The 17,420-nt window shown below is 58.1% G+C and overlaps 7 protein-coding genes across 7 annotated transcripts; 4 read left to right on the forward strand and 3 right to left on the reverse strand.

Annotated features, from left to right (window-relative positions):
* The first annotated feature begins 672 nt into the window (after positions 1-672).
* FA10DRAFT_301874 (hypothetical protein) lies at positions 673-2,598 on the forward strand. The gene is made up of 2 exons (XM_025525037.1): positions 673-1,506; positions 1,563-2,598. Exons 1-2 carry the CDS (start codon positions 785-787, stop codon positions 2,503-2,505), a joined length of 1,665 nt encoding a protein of 554 aa, XP_025377856.1. The 5' UTR covers positions 673-784; the 3' UTR covers positions 2,506-2,598.
* Positions 2,378-5,036, reverse strand: FA10DRAFT_120676 (DNA/RNA polymerase). Its single transcript, XM_025517918.1, has 4 exons — positions 4,621-5,036; positions 4,332-4,552; positions 4,200-4,262; positions 2,378-4,135 (listed from the first exon to the last, which is right to left on the reverse strand). The coding sequence occupies exons 1-4, from the start codon at positions 4,781-4,783 to the stop codon at positions 2,597-2,599; spliced, it is 1,986 nt and encodes a 661-aa protein (XP_025377857.1). The 5' UTR covers positions 4,784-5,036; the 3' UTR covers positions 2,378-2,596.
* Positions 4,960-9,874, forward strand: FA10DRAFT_267109 (hypothetical protein). The gene is made up of 2 exons (XM_025521778.1): positions 4,960-8,629; positions 8,695-9,874. The coding sequence occupies exons 1-2, from the start codon at positions 5,291-5,293 to the stop codon at positions 9,730-9,732; spliced, it is 4,377 nt and encodes a 1,458-aa protein (XP_025377858.1). The 5' UTR covers positions 4,960-5,290; the 3' UTR covers positions 9,733-9,874.
* FA10DRAFT_267110 (hypothetical protein) lies at positions 9,745-11,346 on the reverse strand. Its single transcript, XM_025521779.1, has 3 exons — positions 11,237-11,346; positions 10,206-11,174; positions 9,745-10,144 (listed from the first exon to the last, which is right to left on the reverse strand). Exons 1-3 carry the CDS (start codon positions 11,276-11,278, stop codon positions 10,064-10,066), a joined length of 1,092 nt encoding a protein of 363 aa, XP_025377859.1. The 5' UTR covers positions 11,279-11,346; the 3' UTR covers positions 9,745-10,063.
* A 267-nt stretch (positions 11,347-11,613) lies between these two features.
* FA10DRAFT_260457 (cytochrome P450) lies at positions 11,614-13,347 on the forward strand (the record flags this gene model as incomplete). The annotated part of the gene is made up of 3 exons (XM_025520021.1): positions 11,614-12,375; positions 12,437-12,737; positions 12,800-13,347. The coding sequence occupies 3 exons, from the start codon at positions 11,614-11,616 to the stop codon at positions 13,345-13,347; spliced, it is 1,611 nt and encodes a 536-aa protein (XP_025377860.1).
* A 601-nt stretch (positions 13,348-13,948) lies between these two features.
* On the forward strand, positions 13,949-16,499 carry FA10DRAFT_260458 (hypothetical protein; the record flags this gene model as incomplete). Its single annotated transcript, XM_025520022.1, has 5 exons — positions 13,949-13,971; positions 14,057-14,140; positions 14,222-14,575; positions 14,665-14,764; positions 14,832-16,499. The coding sequence occupies 5 exons, from the start codon at positions 13,949-13,951 to the stop codon at positions 16,497-16,499; spliced, it is 2,229 nt and encodes a 742-aa protein (XP_025377861.1).
* Positions 16,500-16,808: 309 nt separating this feature from the next.
* Positions 16,809-17,386, reverse strand: FA10DRAFT_219833 (Sm-like ribonucleo protein; the record flags this gene model as incomplete). Its single annotated transcript, XM_025518537.1, has 4 exons — positions 16,809-16,837; positions 16,934-17,049; positions 17,114-17,216; positions 17,290-17,386. Coding segments are annotated over 4 exons (345 nt in total), but the record flags the coding sequence as incomplete, so codon positions are not given.
* Between the last annotated feature and the right edge of the window lie 34 nt (positions 17,387-17,420).

A 17,420-nucleotide genomic window follows, 5' to 3' on the forward strand; every position in this document is an offset into this window, starting at 1 on the left:
TGAGTGTGTAGACCAAGATATGTATAGAACCGATTGGGGTTGGTGCGGCGCTCGACGTCGAACGAGGTAGCTTAAGAAGCAGTGGCGTTCAGATCGCGGAGGTGCGCCTCTCCGTCCGGAGGCCCAATTGAATCAGGTTGACTGATCCTTCAGAGTCCCCAGACGGAGATGAGCTTGACAACGACGTTAATCTGGGAAACCATGTTGACTTGTGCAGTTGTGGTAAGGGGGAAAGAAGTAGCCGGACGACGGTGGCGGTATTGAGGGTTTCCCTGAATTTAACTAAGTCTGATGGCAGCGCGCCTGGGCGTGTGGCAAGGGTTTTTCTGCTCAGTCGGTGCGAGTCACGAACGAGGAGCTCTTGGGTCGAGACGTCTACGCTTTGTGTCACTGCGCTCGTCGCCTTTCTTTGCGGTTTGCTCTGCCCTGCGTAGCACCTTTGCGTTGAGAGGAAAGGGGTTGACGAACCAAGGCGTGACGGTGCTGTGTACTGACCAGCGAGACCGACGAGTCAGAGTTCAGATCCAGAGCCGTTCTGAATTCAGTCTCGCCCAATTTTTCGTCGCCTCGATGACTGAAACTTGACTGATAATGTGCCCGGGGTATCGCGCCGCCACATGCACGAATTCGCGGGAGTTTGCGGAGCGCTGAGCAATTTTCGCCACGTGAGCTCGCGTCCGTCTCTACGTCGAGATGACTCCGTCCGTGCGAGAAGCTGTAGGACGGCCGACTTTCCTGGACTAGGCTCAAGTCGTTCCTTGTCGGGCAGTCATCGCGCGAGGCAATGTACGCCTTTGAGTTGCCGACCACGGCGCCATTGTCGTACGCTGATTACTTGCTCAGTACACAGTTCTCGCTGGAGGTGTCACAAGCGACTGAGCTGCGCGCACGCCTTCGGGACGTGCTCAAAGGCATCAACGCCAAGGCACCTGCTGTCTCGTCGAGTGCCGAAGACGACTTGGACGATGAGGGCGCCTCGCTCGACGCGCACACCCAAAAAGACTGGATGAGCGTCATCCAGGCCATTGAGTCATACCTACCTCACCTCATCGCCGTCCACACCTGCCTGCGTACCGACGACATTCTCCTGCGCTCCGAACCTGTCTTTGCATGGCGATCGGTCCTCTCTGCCTCGTCGGCTTCGTCGCAGCTCCTCAGCAATGTGGGCTCCAGCAAGGGGCGAACAGCCGTTTCTGGGGTTTACTACGAGCTTGTCTTTGTGCTCCTCGCATACGGCATGGCGCTTTGCAACCTGGCCAGCTCGCAGGTGTCAGCGCTGGGTGCGTACGAATCAAACCGCAAGCAGACGATCAGTGATGAGGCCATGAAGGGCAAGGACGGCACACTCAAGACGAGCATCGAGTCTATGACAAAGGCTACTGCCGTATTTGATCTTGTTGCGCAGAAGCTGATACCCGACTGGGAAATGGAGGTCGGTGCTGGCCGGCTGAGCGCGAGCGGACGACCACTCGACACCAGCAAAGAGATACTCGGTGCACTATCCAGGTGAGGTGATCGGGGTTTCTACTTTGTCGTCTCAGCCTTACTGACTCCCCTGGCAGGCTAGCGGAGGCGGAAGCGTCAGCCTTGTCGATTCGTCATCTTCTGACTCCGACCATCATCCAGCAGACGACCCAACAGCTCAAGGCACCCCCTCTGCCTAAATCGCACCCGTCTCCCTCGGTACTGGCCAAGTTACACCTCAATGTTGTCGAGAAAGCCGAGAATGCAAGCAGTCTCTGCAAGACTTTTTCCAGAAAAAGCTCAGTCGCTGCCGAAGAAGTCATCGACATCCACGACATTGGCACCAACGGAGGCACAAGGGCAGGCAAAAGCAGTGGTGGAGGCGCATTCAAAAGCCTCAAGAACAGGTTCGGCGGCGGCAGCGGCGGTGGCTCTTCTAAAGACATTTCGAATTCGCCTTCAACCTCTTCTCATTCTACATCAAGCAATGGTCCCTCAACAGACGAAGTTGCAGGCAGCCTACTCAAACACCTTAGAAGGACGGCCACGTTGCATCGCTGCAAGGCTTACAGGTGGCTGGCAATTGACGCAGGCGAATTTCGCGAGCAGTACGGCGAGGCAATCGTTTATCTCAAGTTGGCTAGGTCGACGCTGGACCAGCTTGATGAAGCCGGCAAGATCAGAAACTCTGTAAAGAGCAGCAAAGGGGATGCGACGAGGAGATATTGGAGAATGGAAAGGGAGACAGAGCAGAAGGATCTAGACCATTGGCTGGCCTCGTATCAGAAGCTGAACGACACGGTCTTTTTCAAGCCCCTGCCGCCTGTCTCAGCGATGCAAGCCAAGATTCCCGCAGGTCGCTCCGCGCTGACGATCAAACCTTTCGGCTTGCCGCTGCCGGCTTTTGGGCCCGGCTCCTTGGGCTATGTGTCCGATGGCATGCGGCGACTGGATCTTGAAGGCGAGGGTGCCAGCAACGCGCCGTCAAAGCGAGGGAAAGAGACCGGCGACGGCTATGCTGGTGCAGGAGCATACTATTGAACAGAGGCACATCAGATTGTTATAGTACAGTACTTTACATGCAGCGTCGTCATCATTCTTGTTGCAAATTGTATGTCTTCAGCACGCGTCCTCAGGCCCGCTGGACGAAGCGGTCCAAGGTTCCCAGCTTCCTTTTCTTCTTAGACCCCTCTTCGCCCGACTTTGGGTCGGAGCGCTGACCTGAGAGGCAAAGATCAATGTGCTCGTTGAGTCGCAGATTGATGGCTTCCTCTCCTTCGTCATCGGTCCTCGGTATGGCTCGATTGCAGATGGGACAAGCCACGCCACTCTGATCGTGATCGGAGGGCTCGCCTTCTTGGACGCTCTCCTGTCGATTGACCAGCCCCTTTTCTTTCTCTTCTTGACCTTCGTCCTTTGTCTGCCTGGCATGCTCTCTTCCCTCTTCCACCTTCTCCTCTTTCTTCTCTTCTTCTTCTGCCTCCTCACTTCTTGCACGGCGCCCCTGCATCGACGCGACTACGTCTACCATGGAAGCCTTGAGCGCCCTCTGCAGCAACTCATCCTCGTCTTCTGCCTCGCCTTCCTCCCTGGCCCTCTTGTTTGCCGACGACGAGGCAGCGGTCTGCTCAAACATGCGTTTGATGCCTCCCTTCTCCGGTTCGCGCAGATCCTTCAGCCCGCTCGTCCGGACGCCAATGAGGCGCAGCGCAAAGGGGCCTCGCCTCGCCTCGATCTCTGTCTCGAGAAGCTTGGACGTGATTGCATAGAGGTCGTCTGCCTTCCACGTGTAATTAACCATGGTCCGCGCTCGCGTAAAGCGTCGGTAGGTGTCCGTCTTGCATGTCAACGTGATCGTCTTGGCCCGATAGTCGAGCCGGTCGAGATCCTTGGCGACCTGGTCCGCACTGGCCCGGAGCATCTCGAGGAGGGTCGGGATGTCGCTCGTCGGTCGGAACGTGTGCTCGCGACCCACGCTCCGCCGTTCGCCACGCTTGCCAGGCTCGACGTTGTTGCTCCCCAAGCCGAGGTAGGCACACAAGAGCCAATCTATGCCCTCACTGCCAGAGAGTGTCAGGCTGAGGATCACGCGGTGCGTCCAGATATCACCGCAAGTCTCGATACCGAGCGATGATAGGATCCGTTCCGTCACCCGTCCGATCCCTGGGATCTTTCGACAAGGTAAATCGTGCATGAAGTCGATGATGTAGTTGCGATCGGGTGGAACGCGGAATTGGCCATTCGGCTTATTCTTGTCGCTACTGATCTTTGCGAGCATCTTATTGGGTGCAATACCGACAGATACCGTCAAGCTCGTCTTCTCTTTGACCTCTTCTCTCAGCTGTGCGACGACTTCGTCAACTGTCAGATCGTTCATGTCGCAGTAGGGTGTCACATCAAGGTAGGCTTCGTCCAGGCTCATTTGAGCGAGCGTCGGATCGTAATCTTCCATGATCTCCATCACAGACCTCGACGCATCGACGTACGAGGCCATGTCGTTTTTGACAATGATGAGATGTGGACATAGCGCGAGAGCAATGTGCTGAGCCATTCCCGATCTTACGCCAAATTTCCTCGCTTCGTAGCTTGCCGTTACCAGCACGCCCGAGCCGACGCCAAAGGCCTTTCCGAGGAGCGAAGGATCTCTTTTGAGCTCGACAGCTGCATAGAACTGTGATGCAAGTCAGCTTAGCTTCCATAGTGGCAGCGCCAGAATAGCCAAGGAGAACACTGACCATGTCCATATCGGCGTGAAGGATCACTCGGGAAAAGTCTCTTGTCGCTTCCAGCTGAATAGCCTGACAGGAGAGAGAAGAAGAAGAGGCCATCAATCGAGCATCACCGACGAGCGCCTCACAGCTACATACCCGCTCATCAATCTTGTGCTCCAGCGTCTTCCACGCAGCACTACCTTCGAGAACTTGCCCCAGCATCTCGTCCCTCTTTCTGAGCATCTTTTCGATCTGCTGTGTCGTCTTCTCGTCCCTCATCTTCTCGTTTTCGAAGAACTTGGAGCCCTTGGAAGCCTCGTAGATCTTCCGGTTGATCTCGTCTTGGTCCGTCGACAGACCGGCCTTGGCGCTAGAGGCTAGGTCACTCATCCATCAGCTCGGGGCTTGTAATCGGTGTCTACGACCGTTGTATGCGCTCACTCACGTCCAGCCATTCGCTTTCGGAGGCTTTCGAGCGCGGCAGCCTCGTCCGAGGGAGTATTCTTCGAGGCCTTTTTTGTGGGCGACAAACTCGCTCGATTGGCCGCGGTAATGTCATTGCTCCCATCGAACTGTTCCAAGTCCCTGTCGCGATGGAAGCGCGCCATGGCTAGGGGGCCACTGACGCTCGCGGAACGAAGCTTGATTGACCGGTGGACTACAGTGATCTGGTCTCTTGCTGCAATTTTATTAGGTCCAAAAAAACAAAACGCGCCGAATTGGTGTTGGTCTCTCGGCCTGGGTCCACGTGCCGCGTGAGCGTCGTCTGAACGCTACAGTCCTGCCACCACTGTCCGCCATCGAACAAGTTCATTCCAGGCACGAGACTGGGACTGAGGAGCAACGTCGCTCGACACCCCAATCTGCATCACGATTGGGGGACCGCCGAACCGTTTCATGACCATTCGCCTCTCTGAAACAACCTAGCCTAATTTAAAGGAGTTGCGACAGATCGCACCACTGTCCGCCATCGAACAAGTTCATTCCAGGCACGAGACTGGGACTGAGGAGCAACGTTGTTTCAGTCGATCACCTCCATCCACCCTTTACCTTCTTCGTCGGCTCGATCAACGCGTCTTCTCTTCGTACGTTGAGACACACCGGAGCGGGCCACTATGGATGGTGGCGCCGCTGGGGAACGGAGCCAAGGCGGGGCACATGAACAACAAGAGGAAAGGAGTGACAGGATAGACGAAATGTTGGGATCGTCTCCAGTGTGGGAGCCGCCATCAACCGCTGCGCCCGTCACTCAGCGCGGAAGCGATACATCGCCTTCTTCTTCGCCTCCCGGGCCAGACTCAAGATCAGTCAGGGAGGAGAGTTTGAGCTCTCAGGATGGACTTGCACACGACTTTGAGGCCATTAGCATCGAACCGCAGCCGTCAGCACCAGCACATAAAGATTCAACAAACGCCGCTGACCAGGATCTCTCATCAACTCCGCACATTTCGCCTTCTCTTCACCAATTGCAGGAACCATTTGAAGAGGGGCAAGCCGGTGAACGTCTGCCTAGGAGCCAAAGCGGCTCCAGCATCGCCAGCTCTTCGCATTCATCCTACCTCGGAGGTTCCGGGAGGAGGGCGAAGCGGCAGGCCGACGCCACCTCGGGCGAAGGGGCAGCAGGACCGAGCGCTTGGAACAGGGGATCCAGCCAAATGGCTTCCATTTCATCACCGCCGCCGCAGAGTCCGAGCAAGTCCAATCGGCCGCGATCTTCGTCATTCAACACGCCATCCCCATCCTCGTCCCGACCCCAGACAGCGGACGCCATGTCGCCGCCCTCGTCTTCACTCAAGGAGAGGCCGCGCTCCTCTACGTGGAGATCACCGAGCGCGGCCGTGTCCAGCATCGACGATGCACCGCAGACCACGCCTCGAAGCAGCTTCACGATGCTGGCAAGGAGCGCTAGCCGGCGAAGTGTGTACTCGGCATTCAACTTTGTCGACCACTCCGCAGAGCCCATGCCTTCATCGTCGACGTCATCCAGAATCAACCGCGACGAGCTCCCACCAAGCCCACCTAAGGAAAGGAGGAGGCTGTTCTCTCGCAGCCGGTCTAGCTTGCCCGTGTCAGACGGCTCGAATGCGACTCGGACGTCGCCCATGTTGCGAGCGCAGCCCGGAGGCAGTGGTGGCGGTGGAAGCAATGGGAAAGGCATTGTGCGGCGCATCTCGAGCAGGACATTCTTCGGCAAGGAGCGGGACAGGAGTAATGACGAAGCAATGCGATCGACTGACAGCTTGGCGAGCACTAGCTCAACGGCAAGGCAGGAGACTGGAGCCAAGAAGACAGGTGGGATGCTTGGCCGAACTGCGACGCTTCCAAATTGGGCAAAGAAGAAGAAGGGAAACAAGGGCAGCGATGCTTCCGAGACAAGTGAGGGGCCGCAGGGACTTGCGAGGGCCAGCATGGAGAGCTATGCCAGCGTCACATCTTCGGCCGCCACTGGGCCTCCTCCCCCTCCTCCTGTCTCTGCGTCATCGCCACCCGAGCCCGAGACGCTGTCTAACTCAAGCAGGAGACTTGGTCTGGGCATAGCCGAGGAAGAAGAGGAAAGCCAGCAGAGGTCGAAACCTTTGCATCCACCCAACCTAGACCAGTCCGAAGAGGGCGGCCTTCCTCGGCGCCTCAGCGGTTGGCTGCTGAACATGATCGGAAGCGAAGGCGTACAACCATCACCTGGTCTATCGGTGTCACCGCCTACACGCCCCGATACTTCACAGCAAAAGGGCCCTTCCTCGAGCGATCTCGCCGACACTAACGTCACTTCACCCTCGACGTCTGCTTTGTCGACAAGCCCCACGAGCGGAGCCCGGACGAAGGCAGGTGGTGGCATTCTGTCGAGTCTTTCGAACACTGGTAGGAATCGCACAGATGGAGCGACGGGCGGCGTAGGAAATTCGGCGAGAAGTGGCCTCGATCGGGCACTGCGCTACTTTCTCGACTCAGGCGAACAGAATGACGATGAGGGCATATGGCTCTTGGGAGTGTGGCACGGTCCAAAGACGGACGTGGTGAGCCCTGAGCAACGGCAGCAGCAACAGCAGCAGGTGCATGGACCATCGATTGAGATCTCTGGGGCTTCACCAAGAGCACCAAAGACGGCTCAACAAGGCGCGTCCAAGGCGACTGTCGGCAGTGAGAGCTCTTCATCGCCTCTGCATCATCACATGGACCTGGATGGCGACGATGAAAGCTCCAACAGCAGCGCGAGGAGGACACGCGAGACGTCGCCCTCGATTGCGTCGGCGTCCACAGGAGGGAGCCTCGGTCGCAAAGCCAAAAGACCTTCTACACCTGAACCGCAGGTGGAAGTTGACGACGGCAACGATCACGTCGTCGCTCGCAACCCTCCGACGCCTCAGACCTCGCCCGTACCAGGTCATTCTCGCAGCAGCAATGGGACTAGTGCCGGTACCCCTTTCGTCAGCGCACCGACGCGAGGCGCTTCCGCATCTTCGTCCGTGCACGACAAAACATTGCCGGCTGGACCGTCATTCCAGGTCGACTTCTGCTCTCGGGTATGGTGCACCTACCGTTCGCACTTTGTGCCCATCGCCCGAGATGGGTCCATTTCCTCCCAGGCCGAGAATGCTGCTGCCGAAGCAGCTCAGCAGGCGGCAGCAAATGCCGACACGGGTTCTCCAGCAACGCCGATTGGCGTTCGTACTGGATGGCTTGGTCGCCGCACGGGAGAGGGCAATGCAAGTACCGATGCTCTCGGCGTGATTGTCTCGCCTTCACAGCAACAGTCTGGGCTTGGCGCATCATTGGGCATCCCCACACCATCGGGTACCTCTCCGGGCTCCAACAGCGGCGGTGGCAGCCTTGGCGAGAAGATGGGCATTCCGAATCTCTGGGGACGCGCAACGGCCGCAGCGCAGGCCGTCGGGCTGGGAGGCCGATCCGGTTTGACGACGGATGCCGGGTGGGGATGCATGCTACGAACGGGTCAGAGCGTGCTGGCAAATGCTCTCATCGACACGCATCTGGGCCGAGACTGGCGAAGGCAAAGTGCCGCTCCCGCGCTTTCGAATGCAGCTCCCTCGATCGAGGAGGATCGAGAGGCCCACGACGCTTGGCGGAGGGCAAGGACGGAGTACGCTTCGTATGTCAGGATTATCTCCTGGTTCATGGACGAGCCCAGCCTGGCGTGCCCCTTTGGCGTCCATCGCATGGCCCGAGAGGGCAAGCGACTGGGGAAAGAAGTCGGAGAGTGGTTTGGGCCCAGCACGGCAGCAGGTGCTATCAAGAAGCTCGTCGACGACTACCCACATTGCGGCATTGGCGTCAGTGTCGCCACCGACGGCGCCGTCTACCTCGACCAGGTCAGACAGGCCGCTCAAACGCCTGGCGTATGGCCAAAGAAGCAGTGGAGCAGACCGGTGCTCATTCTCATTGGCATTCGTCTTGGTCTGGACGGGGTCCATCCCACTTACTACGAATCCGTCAAGGTAAGAGCTTCACTTTTCTCTTTTTTCCGAGTCTCTTCTAATTCTTCGCCAACTCTCCCTTGCAGAAAACGTTCACATTCCCTCAATCTGTCGGAATCGCTGGCGGACGACCAAGTTCGTCGTACTATTTTGTCGGCTATCAGGGCGCAAGCCTTTTCTACCTTGATCCTCATCATGTACGATCATGCGTTCCGTTCCGCCATCCACCGCCGTATGCCGCGACAGAAGAAAAGACGGAAGCGGCAGAGGAGTGGTGGGCGCATGCGTATGGTGAGCAGGAGCTGGCCTCGTTTCACTGCGATCGACCACGACGAATGCCGATGAAGAGTCTCGACCCGTCGATGCTTCTCGGATTCTTATGTCAGGACGAGGCGTCGCTCAGCGACCTCGTCCAACGGGTCAAGGAGCTGCCAAAGACGATCTTTTCCATCCTCGAGGCCCCTCCCAAATGGATGGAAGACGACATGGACGACGAAGAAGACGAGAGGGCCTTGGAAAGCTTTTCCGAAAGCTCCACCGACGGACGAGACGCGGACGTCGATAGCAACCTGCACGATCAGGCAGAGGGAAAAGAGGAAGGGGACGGTGAAAAAGTCGAAAGGGAGACGGAGGACGGTGAAGTTGACTCACCGATGGAAGAAAACCTTGGCTCCTCGCATATGACAGCCACGCCGCGTACGGAGGGCACATTTGAATTTGTCAATGGAGGTGGTCGTTCGGGTGCCTCGCCCCAGATTTCAATGCGCAGGCACGACGTGCGACTGGCTTCGAATGCATCAAGCAATCGCACAACAAGGGCAGCAGCCGATGCGTCGTCTCGGCCGTCGTCTCCCCCGTCGATGCAACGTTCAGCTTCTTCATCCACACACCCGCAAGTAGAGCAGTCCCCAAACTTCTCCCAGCAACTACAGCACGATGAAAGCCTCTCGGGTGCCTATTCGGTGGTCTCAGACAGCGACGCCGGCTCGACGTGGGAAGAAGTCGACCGACCCGCGGTGCCTTCGTCTCCACCGAGGACCAGAACGCAAGCCACGTTTGGAGGACAGGCACCTTCGTTGGCCGAATTGGGCAACCACCATCACCACCATCAACAGCAACGATAACTATATCAGCAGTATCAGACTCGCTTCTCTGTAGAGTATACATTCGCCATTCCACTTTACTTTCGAGGATACCCCCACCTTTCTCTTTCCTCTATCAGGCACACCATACCATTTTCTTTCTTTTTCTCCAATTGTATCTCTTGCCATTTCTCTCCCATGTCCGTTTGTTATGTGAGATGGGCGACAGACCCAAGCATGCCTAGCATACCCCTAGCTCCTCTGACTTCTCTGCTTTCTGAGAGGTGCACCGACTTGTCCGACCATGGCTCGACGGTGGCCTCCTTGATTGAAGATCCTGCTGACTTAGGGTGCCCATTAGCAAGAGCGCGGCTCAGGCTGTCCAGGACTGATGCGTCACGGGCTGAGTATCGTCCTCTGGCACCTCGGGCCAAACGCTCTCCTTCTCGTGCAGCTTTTTAGAAGGCGATTCAATGAGCATTGGAATACAAGGACGTAACACGACCATGACGTACCATGCGTTCCCAGATGCGCTTCACAAATGCCTTGTCAAGGGCTACGTCCCTGGCAGACGACGTCGGTGCTGCTTGACCCCAATCGCAGCAGACGGTGACGAGCTTCGTGCCCGCTCCTTCCGACCACGATCCCTTTTCCTCCGACGGGCGGACGTGGTTCCGGTACGGGCTTCCGGGATGCTGGGCGCATCTCGGGACCATGCAGAACTCGCCGCAGGTGCGGTCGTAGCGAAGCACGAGGAGTTTCAGGCTACGTCCCTCTCGCTGGTGCGGCCGTCTGGCCAGGCCTTCATACAGGGTCCGGATGACACCTGGGTACGATTCGATTCGGAGACGACCGGCTGCGTTGGGCAGATTCCGAGTGTCGGGCGAGGGACGAGGCGGGACCCTCTGGTCGAGGTAGGGAAAGATGCTGACACAGACGCGCTGCAGCGTAGGTGGGTATTCGTTGACGGCGGCAACAAACGCTGCCTCGTCGATTCTCGAGGACAGTAGATGGAGTGATTCGGGCACAGGCCTCGCAGCGGCATCACCTCGATTGGAGAAGCGCATCTCTGCCGAGATGGCCATGGGAAGCTGGGCATCAGAAGAAGAGACAAAGGCGCTGACGACGTCGAGATTGTCAAAGTAGGTCAGCAGACGCGCCGATTCGAGGCGCTCGAGCAGGTGTTTTGGATATCTGAACAGCTTTCCAAGCAGAACCAGCGTAGTGGGCGAGGCGACGGAGACGTCTTCGTCGCGCCTCTCAATGGAGCGGACGAGGGTGGCTAAGGGATGGGGACGTCCGGGCTCCTGAGGCCCACTGCGCAACATGCACCAGACGAAGTAACGCTCATCGCGCTCGAAGCGCAGCACAATATGGCTGTACAGCCCTCTTCTTCCCAGGTTGAGAAATGAGCGGCTCAAGAGACAGACGGACCGGCCGTGTTCGCGCGGTGAAAGCTGGATAAAGTGCTCGAGGATGAGAGACTGATGGCAATTATTAGCGGCGCTTCTTTCTCTCTTTGGTTTCGGCTATTGCGAGCACGCACCACTATCTCAAACGGCAAGGGCGGAAACGCATGGTCCGTCATGCAGTCGGGGATAGGCGGCGGTAATACCGCCTTTGCGCAGTCCAGAGCCAGACATTAGATGCTGGGCGCCAACATTAGTGTAGCAGCCGCCGTCAACCGCTTTGTTTCCAATGTGGAGCACATCGGCCGAATGATCGGGTGCTGCATTCACCCAGCCAGTCACTACTATTCTCGTCTCTCACTCCAGTGAGAGTGACTTCACTCCTATTGACCCATTCGTCAACATGGCAGAGTTGTAAAAGTAGAGCGAAAAGACAGCAAGATCTCCAATGAGTAGTTATATAAACTGTGTCCTCTACAATGTCCATTCCCAACGGGTCTGCGCCATCACCGTCATGGCTTCTTACTTTTTCCTCTCGTTCAACTTCGTGGTGCATGCGGGCCCCGTGGCCATCTTCGCCCTCGCCTCGTACATTCACTTCCTCCGCAACGACTACGACTCTTTTTGGGCCTTTGTCGCGTACGCTGCTTTCTGGTCGTACCCCTTCTCGGTGGCCTACTGGCATGAGAGTCATCTGCCACTGGCGGCAGTCTATGTTCGAGTGGTGCAGCTTCTCTACATCTACCTCGTCGACCTCTGGATCTACATGGCGGTGTACCGTCTGTTCCTCCACCGCATCTGCCACATACCTGGACCCATCTCGCTGGCGTCGTCAAAGTTGTTTTGGATACTGGTTGATGTAATGGGTGAGAATCGCATCTACAGCGAGCATCTTCATAGCACATACGGCGACATGGTCCGAATCGGGCCTAGAGAGGTGTCCATCAACGACCCAGGCGCCGTCGACGTCGTATTGGACAACTGTGGTCCTTGTGGCAAGGGACCTCGGCTTGAAATCGCATACCGTGGCCTGCTCTTCCTTTCGCATCGTCATTTGAGTCTCGAAGACGGAAGGGCCAGGAGCGAATTTGTCGGGCCCCGATTGATCACCACGACGCGAGAACTCATGAAACAGCTCGAGGCCGCTTCCAGAAACGGGGAGCCGGTAAATGTTAGGAGATGGAGCCTGTGCGCCTCGCTCGATGCACTGTGCTCTCTTGCCTATTCGAAAAGCCCCAACGTGCTCAACGAAGGACCTGAGAGCTCACGGTTGATTGTATGTGTCTTCTTGTCAAGTTGGCTATCCCCCGGCTTCAGCTGATCTTCGACTTGCTTAGGCTGTCGAACGCGCGCTTCGCCAACGCTCGATCCTAGGCAACGTGCCGTACTTTGGAGTTGCTCTGCGCGACCCACTTCGAGGCTGGAACGACTGGATCGAAAAGACGATTGGCTCGGGTGCTTCTCCCAATGTGCTGAGCTGCCTTTTCGGTCCAGAGGACCATCACGGCAATGTTGCCCTTGCCCTGGCTGCAGCTGCGACGGCAATGTCCGAGGTCCTCGCCATGGTGCTCTACCACCTAGTTGCCGATCCCTACTGCTATCAAGCTGTGCGCAACGAGGTCTTTTGCGTCGCCGGATGTGAGTCGCATGCTCTTGCACGGAGTTTACCGTTCTTCCCTGATGCTCAAGTGCGCGCTCAGCCAAGGAGTTTCCCTCGAACATTGATCAGCTTACGGCCAATGATTGCCCTATGCTCAACGCCGTCATTGACGAGACAATGCGCCTGCACCCGCCATTGGCCTCTGTGGGTCTCCATCAGCGCGTCACGCCCCCGTCTGGTCTCGTTCTCCCGCTTCGCAAGGGCAATGTCACGCTTCCACGCGATGTTGCGGTCACGATCCCGCTCCATGTGATGCAGCGCGACGCTCGCAACTTTTCGCCGACGCCAAACGAGTTTCACCCACGACGCTGGTTTGCAGAGCAGCTCCGACCCACGCAGTTCCAAAAGGACGTAGCGACGCTGAATAAGGTCGCCTACCTGCCCTTTGGCCGTACGAGCAGCCCCATCGACGATGTGGCATACATGCACCTTCGCATCGTCATCGCATCGTTTGTTCATCAACTTGATGCACGCTTTCCACCTGAATTCAACAAAGACGCCTTCTTGCACAGCCAGGACACCTCTCAAAAACAGAGCGTCTTGCTGCTCCTGTCCCGTCGTCGTCGGTGTCGTCGCGGAGAGGAGTGATGCGGCTCCATCGTTGGGGAGGACACGTGGATCCAATATACGTCGATAGAGAAAGAAAAAAAGAGCTTAAATTGGCCTCTAATTCAAGAGACGGCAGAATGTTCCTGTCTGCGTCTGTAAAGCCTAACCTGTCCCTTGATTAAAGTCGTTGGCACCAGACTAGGAGCTCCAGGGTCGTGTCACTAGTAGTGATAGTCCTGTACGATCGAGTGCGGACCGAGCTCTTGCCTCATTTCTCCTCCATCTCTCTCTCTCTCTCTCTCTTCCTTTTCGCAAGCTTCATTTCCGACCCAACTCAGTCGAGAATCTCGGCCACGGACCGCTAGATCGGGACCTCGCTGAGTTGTCGAGCGTGGAGATTGAGATTGGAAAGTGCGAGTCGGTCTTCACGTCCCTAATTTTCATCATTGTCCTCTTCTTCCTCACGACACGAACACTCACGCCTCGAGACGAGCAGCCTGGCCCAACCTTAAATTCAAGGCGAATCTTTCCCAAGCCTCGCCAGCTGTGTCGAGCCCTGTGGCGCACGAGCAAGGTCCGCCCTGATCATCTTCATTACTTACGAAAGGGAGCGCATGGACACTCTTCGGCGTTGCTCCTCATGCCATCGTCCGACGTTCAATGGTGCGTCAACCCCTGCGCGCCGAATGTTGCTGGTTCAAGCTGACTTTTGCCCCTGCTCTTTACCTGCTACTTTCGCTCGATGCAGCCGATGGGGCATCGTGGGCTGCGGCTCCGTCGCAGCGAGCTTCGTAGCCGAGCTCCAATCTCGAGCCACGCCGGTCGCTTCAGGGTGGGTAGCTGAAGGACTGCCTTGCTACTCTCGAGAGACGTCACGCTTACGTATGCTTTCCCCTTGTCTGCGGTCACACAGCAGCACGGTACAGCACAGCATCGCCTGCGTATCGTCGTCGAGCCAGACGACGTCGCGAGCCTTTGTCGATGCCCATATCCATCCCTCGGCTGGGAAAGACGTGGAGACATTTGGGACCCTGATGGAGCTCCTCGCCTTGCCGACCATCGACGCCGTCTTTGTTGCCTCGCCGCATGCAGCCCGGTTCCACCATGCCTCGTCGGCCTTGCGCGCAGAGAGGGCCGTGCTGGTGCCCCGGCCGCTGGCGATGAGCGCTGGTGAGGCACGCGAGCTCTGCGAGCTGGCCGGCAGGAGCAAGGGCAACTGGCTCGGCATTGTCGCGCGGACGCCATCGGACCAGCACTCGATTGAAGGGTGAGCAATCTCCTCCTGGTCTCATGTCTCTCTTTCTTTCCTTGTCGTTGTCAATGTCGCTCATCACTCCTGGACCCGCATGCATGTAGACATCTCCTATGGGCTGCCGACGAATGCGCACGGGGAAGGGCCGCTGGCTCCGTAGAGTCGCCGCTGGTGCCCTGGTCGGAGAACATTGCTGTCCTTGCGGTGAGTGGTGTGCGATGCAGAGGAGAGGATAGTCTTCTTCTTCTGACCACTGAGACTGCTTCGACAGGCCCTCGACGAAGTGCGAAGGACAGGCGCCCTCGTCCTTCCGTCCGAAGAGGAGGAAGAGGAAGAGGAGGAAGCGGCTTCGTCGACGCCCTCGCATCGCTTCTCCTCGACTGCGGTAAAGCCAGTATCAAGGAGCAGAAGGAGCAGCAGCAGCAGCAGCAGTAATAACGTCACTGCCGATGGACAACCACGGGCCAGCTCACGAGCCAGCTTCTCGAGTGCCACGAGCGGAGGTGCCTGGGCCGACGCCGCCACGTCCAACAACAACAGCAACAACAAGACGAGCCTGCGGAGCCAGGTGCAGGAGCTGCAGCATGTCCTGCGGCACAAGAACGCCCTCATCCAGTCGCTCGAGCAAAAGGCCGGCATCACGTCCGCCGGCAGCACCGCGTCGCCCAGGACCCGTGGCCGCCTGTCCCTTGATTCAAAGGCGATCATCCCCTCGACGACTGTCACGCTCGCCAGCTCCTCGTCGTCGGGCCGAAGGAAGCGGACGACGTCGACGAGCTCGCTGGCCGCTGACGCGCAGGAAGAACCGCGGTCGCCCAGCCCAGGGCCCTCGGCGACGGGGCCTGTCCCGCGAAAGGGCGCTGCCGACCGGTCCTGGATCCGATCATCGACGCCGACGGGCAGCAACGGACGATCGACGACGCCTGACAATGCGCTTCGCTCGCCCATCAGCTCCGTCAACCAGCTCGGTCTCGCTACCGTCAAGGAGGGCAACCAGAGCAGCCTCGCCCTGGGCGGCGGCTTCTCGGCGCCCACCATTGCCAGCGAGGGTCGGCGCGTGTCGGGAAGCGGTGCGGCGGCCGTGCCCAACGGTCTTGTCACGGGTGCCGCTTCCAATACTACTGCAGCTGGTAGTGGTGGTAGTGGTGGCGCAGGCACAGGCACAGGCAATGGCGCAGCTGTCGCCTCGCCCACGACGAGCAGCGCAGCCGCAGGAGGGACGAGCAAGGTGCTGAACCAGCTCACGGCTGAGCTGGCCGAGGTCAAGGCGACGCTCGAGGTGACAAAGGCGGGGCTCCGGACGGCGCAGCGTAACAGTACGACACTGCAGCGCACCCTCGATGAAACAAAGGATGCCCTGGGCCGGTCCCGGGCGGAAAACGAGGCGAGCGGGCAGATGGTTGCGCGCAAGGAGCGACAGGTCCAGGAGGCCCTTGGCCGTGCCCGAAAGGCAGAGACGGAAGCCAAGGACCTGGGGAAAGCGTCGCGCGAGTGGGGCACCCGCGTGCGCCAGGTCGAGGCCGAGCTCGGCGAGGAGCGCGTCAGGAAGCAAAAGGCAGAGGCCCAGTACGAGGCCATCAGCAACAGCTGGAAGACGACGAGGGAGCTGTGGGAGCGCGAGATGGTGGAGCTGCGGAGCGCGAATGGGAGCAAGGTCAAGGAGAATGCCGCTGATGCGAAAAAGATGGCCGATACGATGAAGGAGGCCCTCGAGAGGATGAGGCAGCGGCAGGAAGAGAGCGGTGGGCTCGAGGCTGTCCTGTTGAGGCTGGAAAGGGAGAGGGAAAGAGCGATAAAGCAGGTCGAGGGACCCGTGGCGGAGCTCGTCAAGCTCTTGGAACAGAACGAGGCAGTGGTCAAGCGACAGGACGGTGCCGTCGAAGAGGTCCAGCAGGAGCTCAAGAGGATCATCCGCCTGATGCGGTCCCCCGTGACGTGACGCTCCTCTCATCGACATCTTCCTGAAATTCCCTCTCCTTTCCCCCTTCCACCCCCGTGCGAGTCGAAGACTTTTTTCCGCGCTAATCATGTAATGTAATCTACGTATCCCTTCATCATCATCATCATCATCATCATCATCATCACAGCAAAAAGACAAAGAGAATCTGGGCTGGAGTTGGCCGATTTCGAGATTGGGTGTGTCGGTACTGTTACAGGGGTGATGGGAAGATGCAACTTTCTCTTTTGTCTTTAGCAAGGGAGCAGACTGCCATCAGCGTCTGATGCCCTGAGGAGCCGCTCGAGGCGCAGCACCACCGCGACCACGCCTGCTCTGAGCTGTGGATGGATTAAAGAGGGATAGGGTCAGTTTCTGGAAAGGAAAAGCGAACGATCGTGTATGACTGTCTGTCCCTCCCTCGATCCGCTGCTCACCTCGCATGATTGTCGCGCGACCTCGGGCGCTTCCGATACCTCGGCCCTTCATCGCATTCGGCCCGACCCGCTTGAACATGGGCGCCTGCTGCAGCATGTCTGGTACCACGATGAACCTGCGATCCGCGAGTATCAGTCTCGTCGCATCAAGGCAGAAGTAAGAGGAGAGAGGCAGCTCACCGGATCATGGAGCCTCGGATGTAGACAGTTTCGAGCTTCGATTGCTTGCCATCGCGCGCCGTGACGGTGATGTCCTTCATGGCGACATTCAGGCTGTCCTCGGCTGTGAGAATGCGCGCTTCGATGTTAGCATGCAGCACAACGGACGCAACTGCACCATCGCTGCTCTGACTCACCGTCGTAGAGCTGGCCGCGGTACGAGTACCCTCCCTTTGTCTCGACCGTGATGATGTGGCCCAGGCTCTCGTGCAGGAGTCGGACAGGGATGCCCAAGTTGGAAGACGCCATCTTTGCTGCTGCTGTTGGA

This window comes from Acaromyces ingoldii (assembly GCF_003144295.1).
Source record: "Acaromyces ingoldii strain MCA 4198 unplaced genomic scaffold FA10scaffold_3, whole genome shotgun sequence".
NCBI lineage: Eukaryota > Fungi > Basidiomycota > Exobasidiomycetes > Exobasidiales > Cryptobasidiaceae > Acaromyces > Acaromyces ingoldii.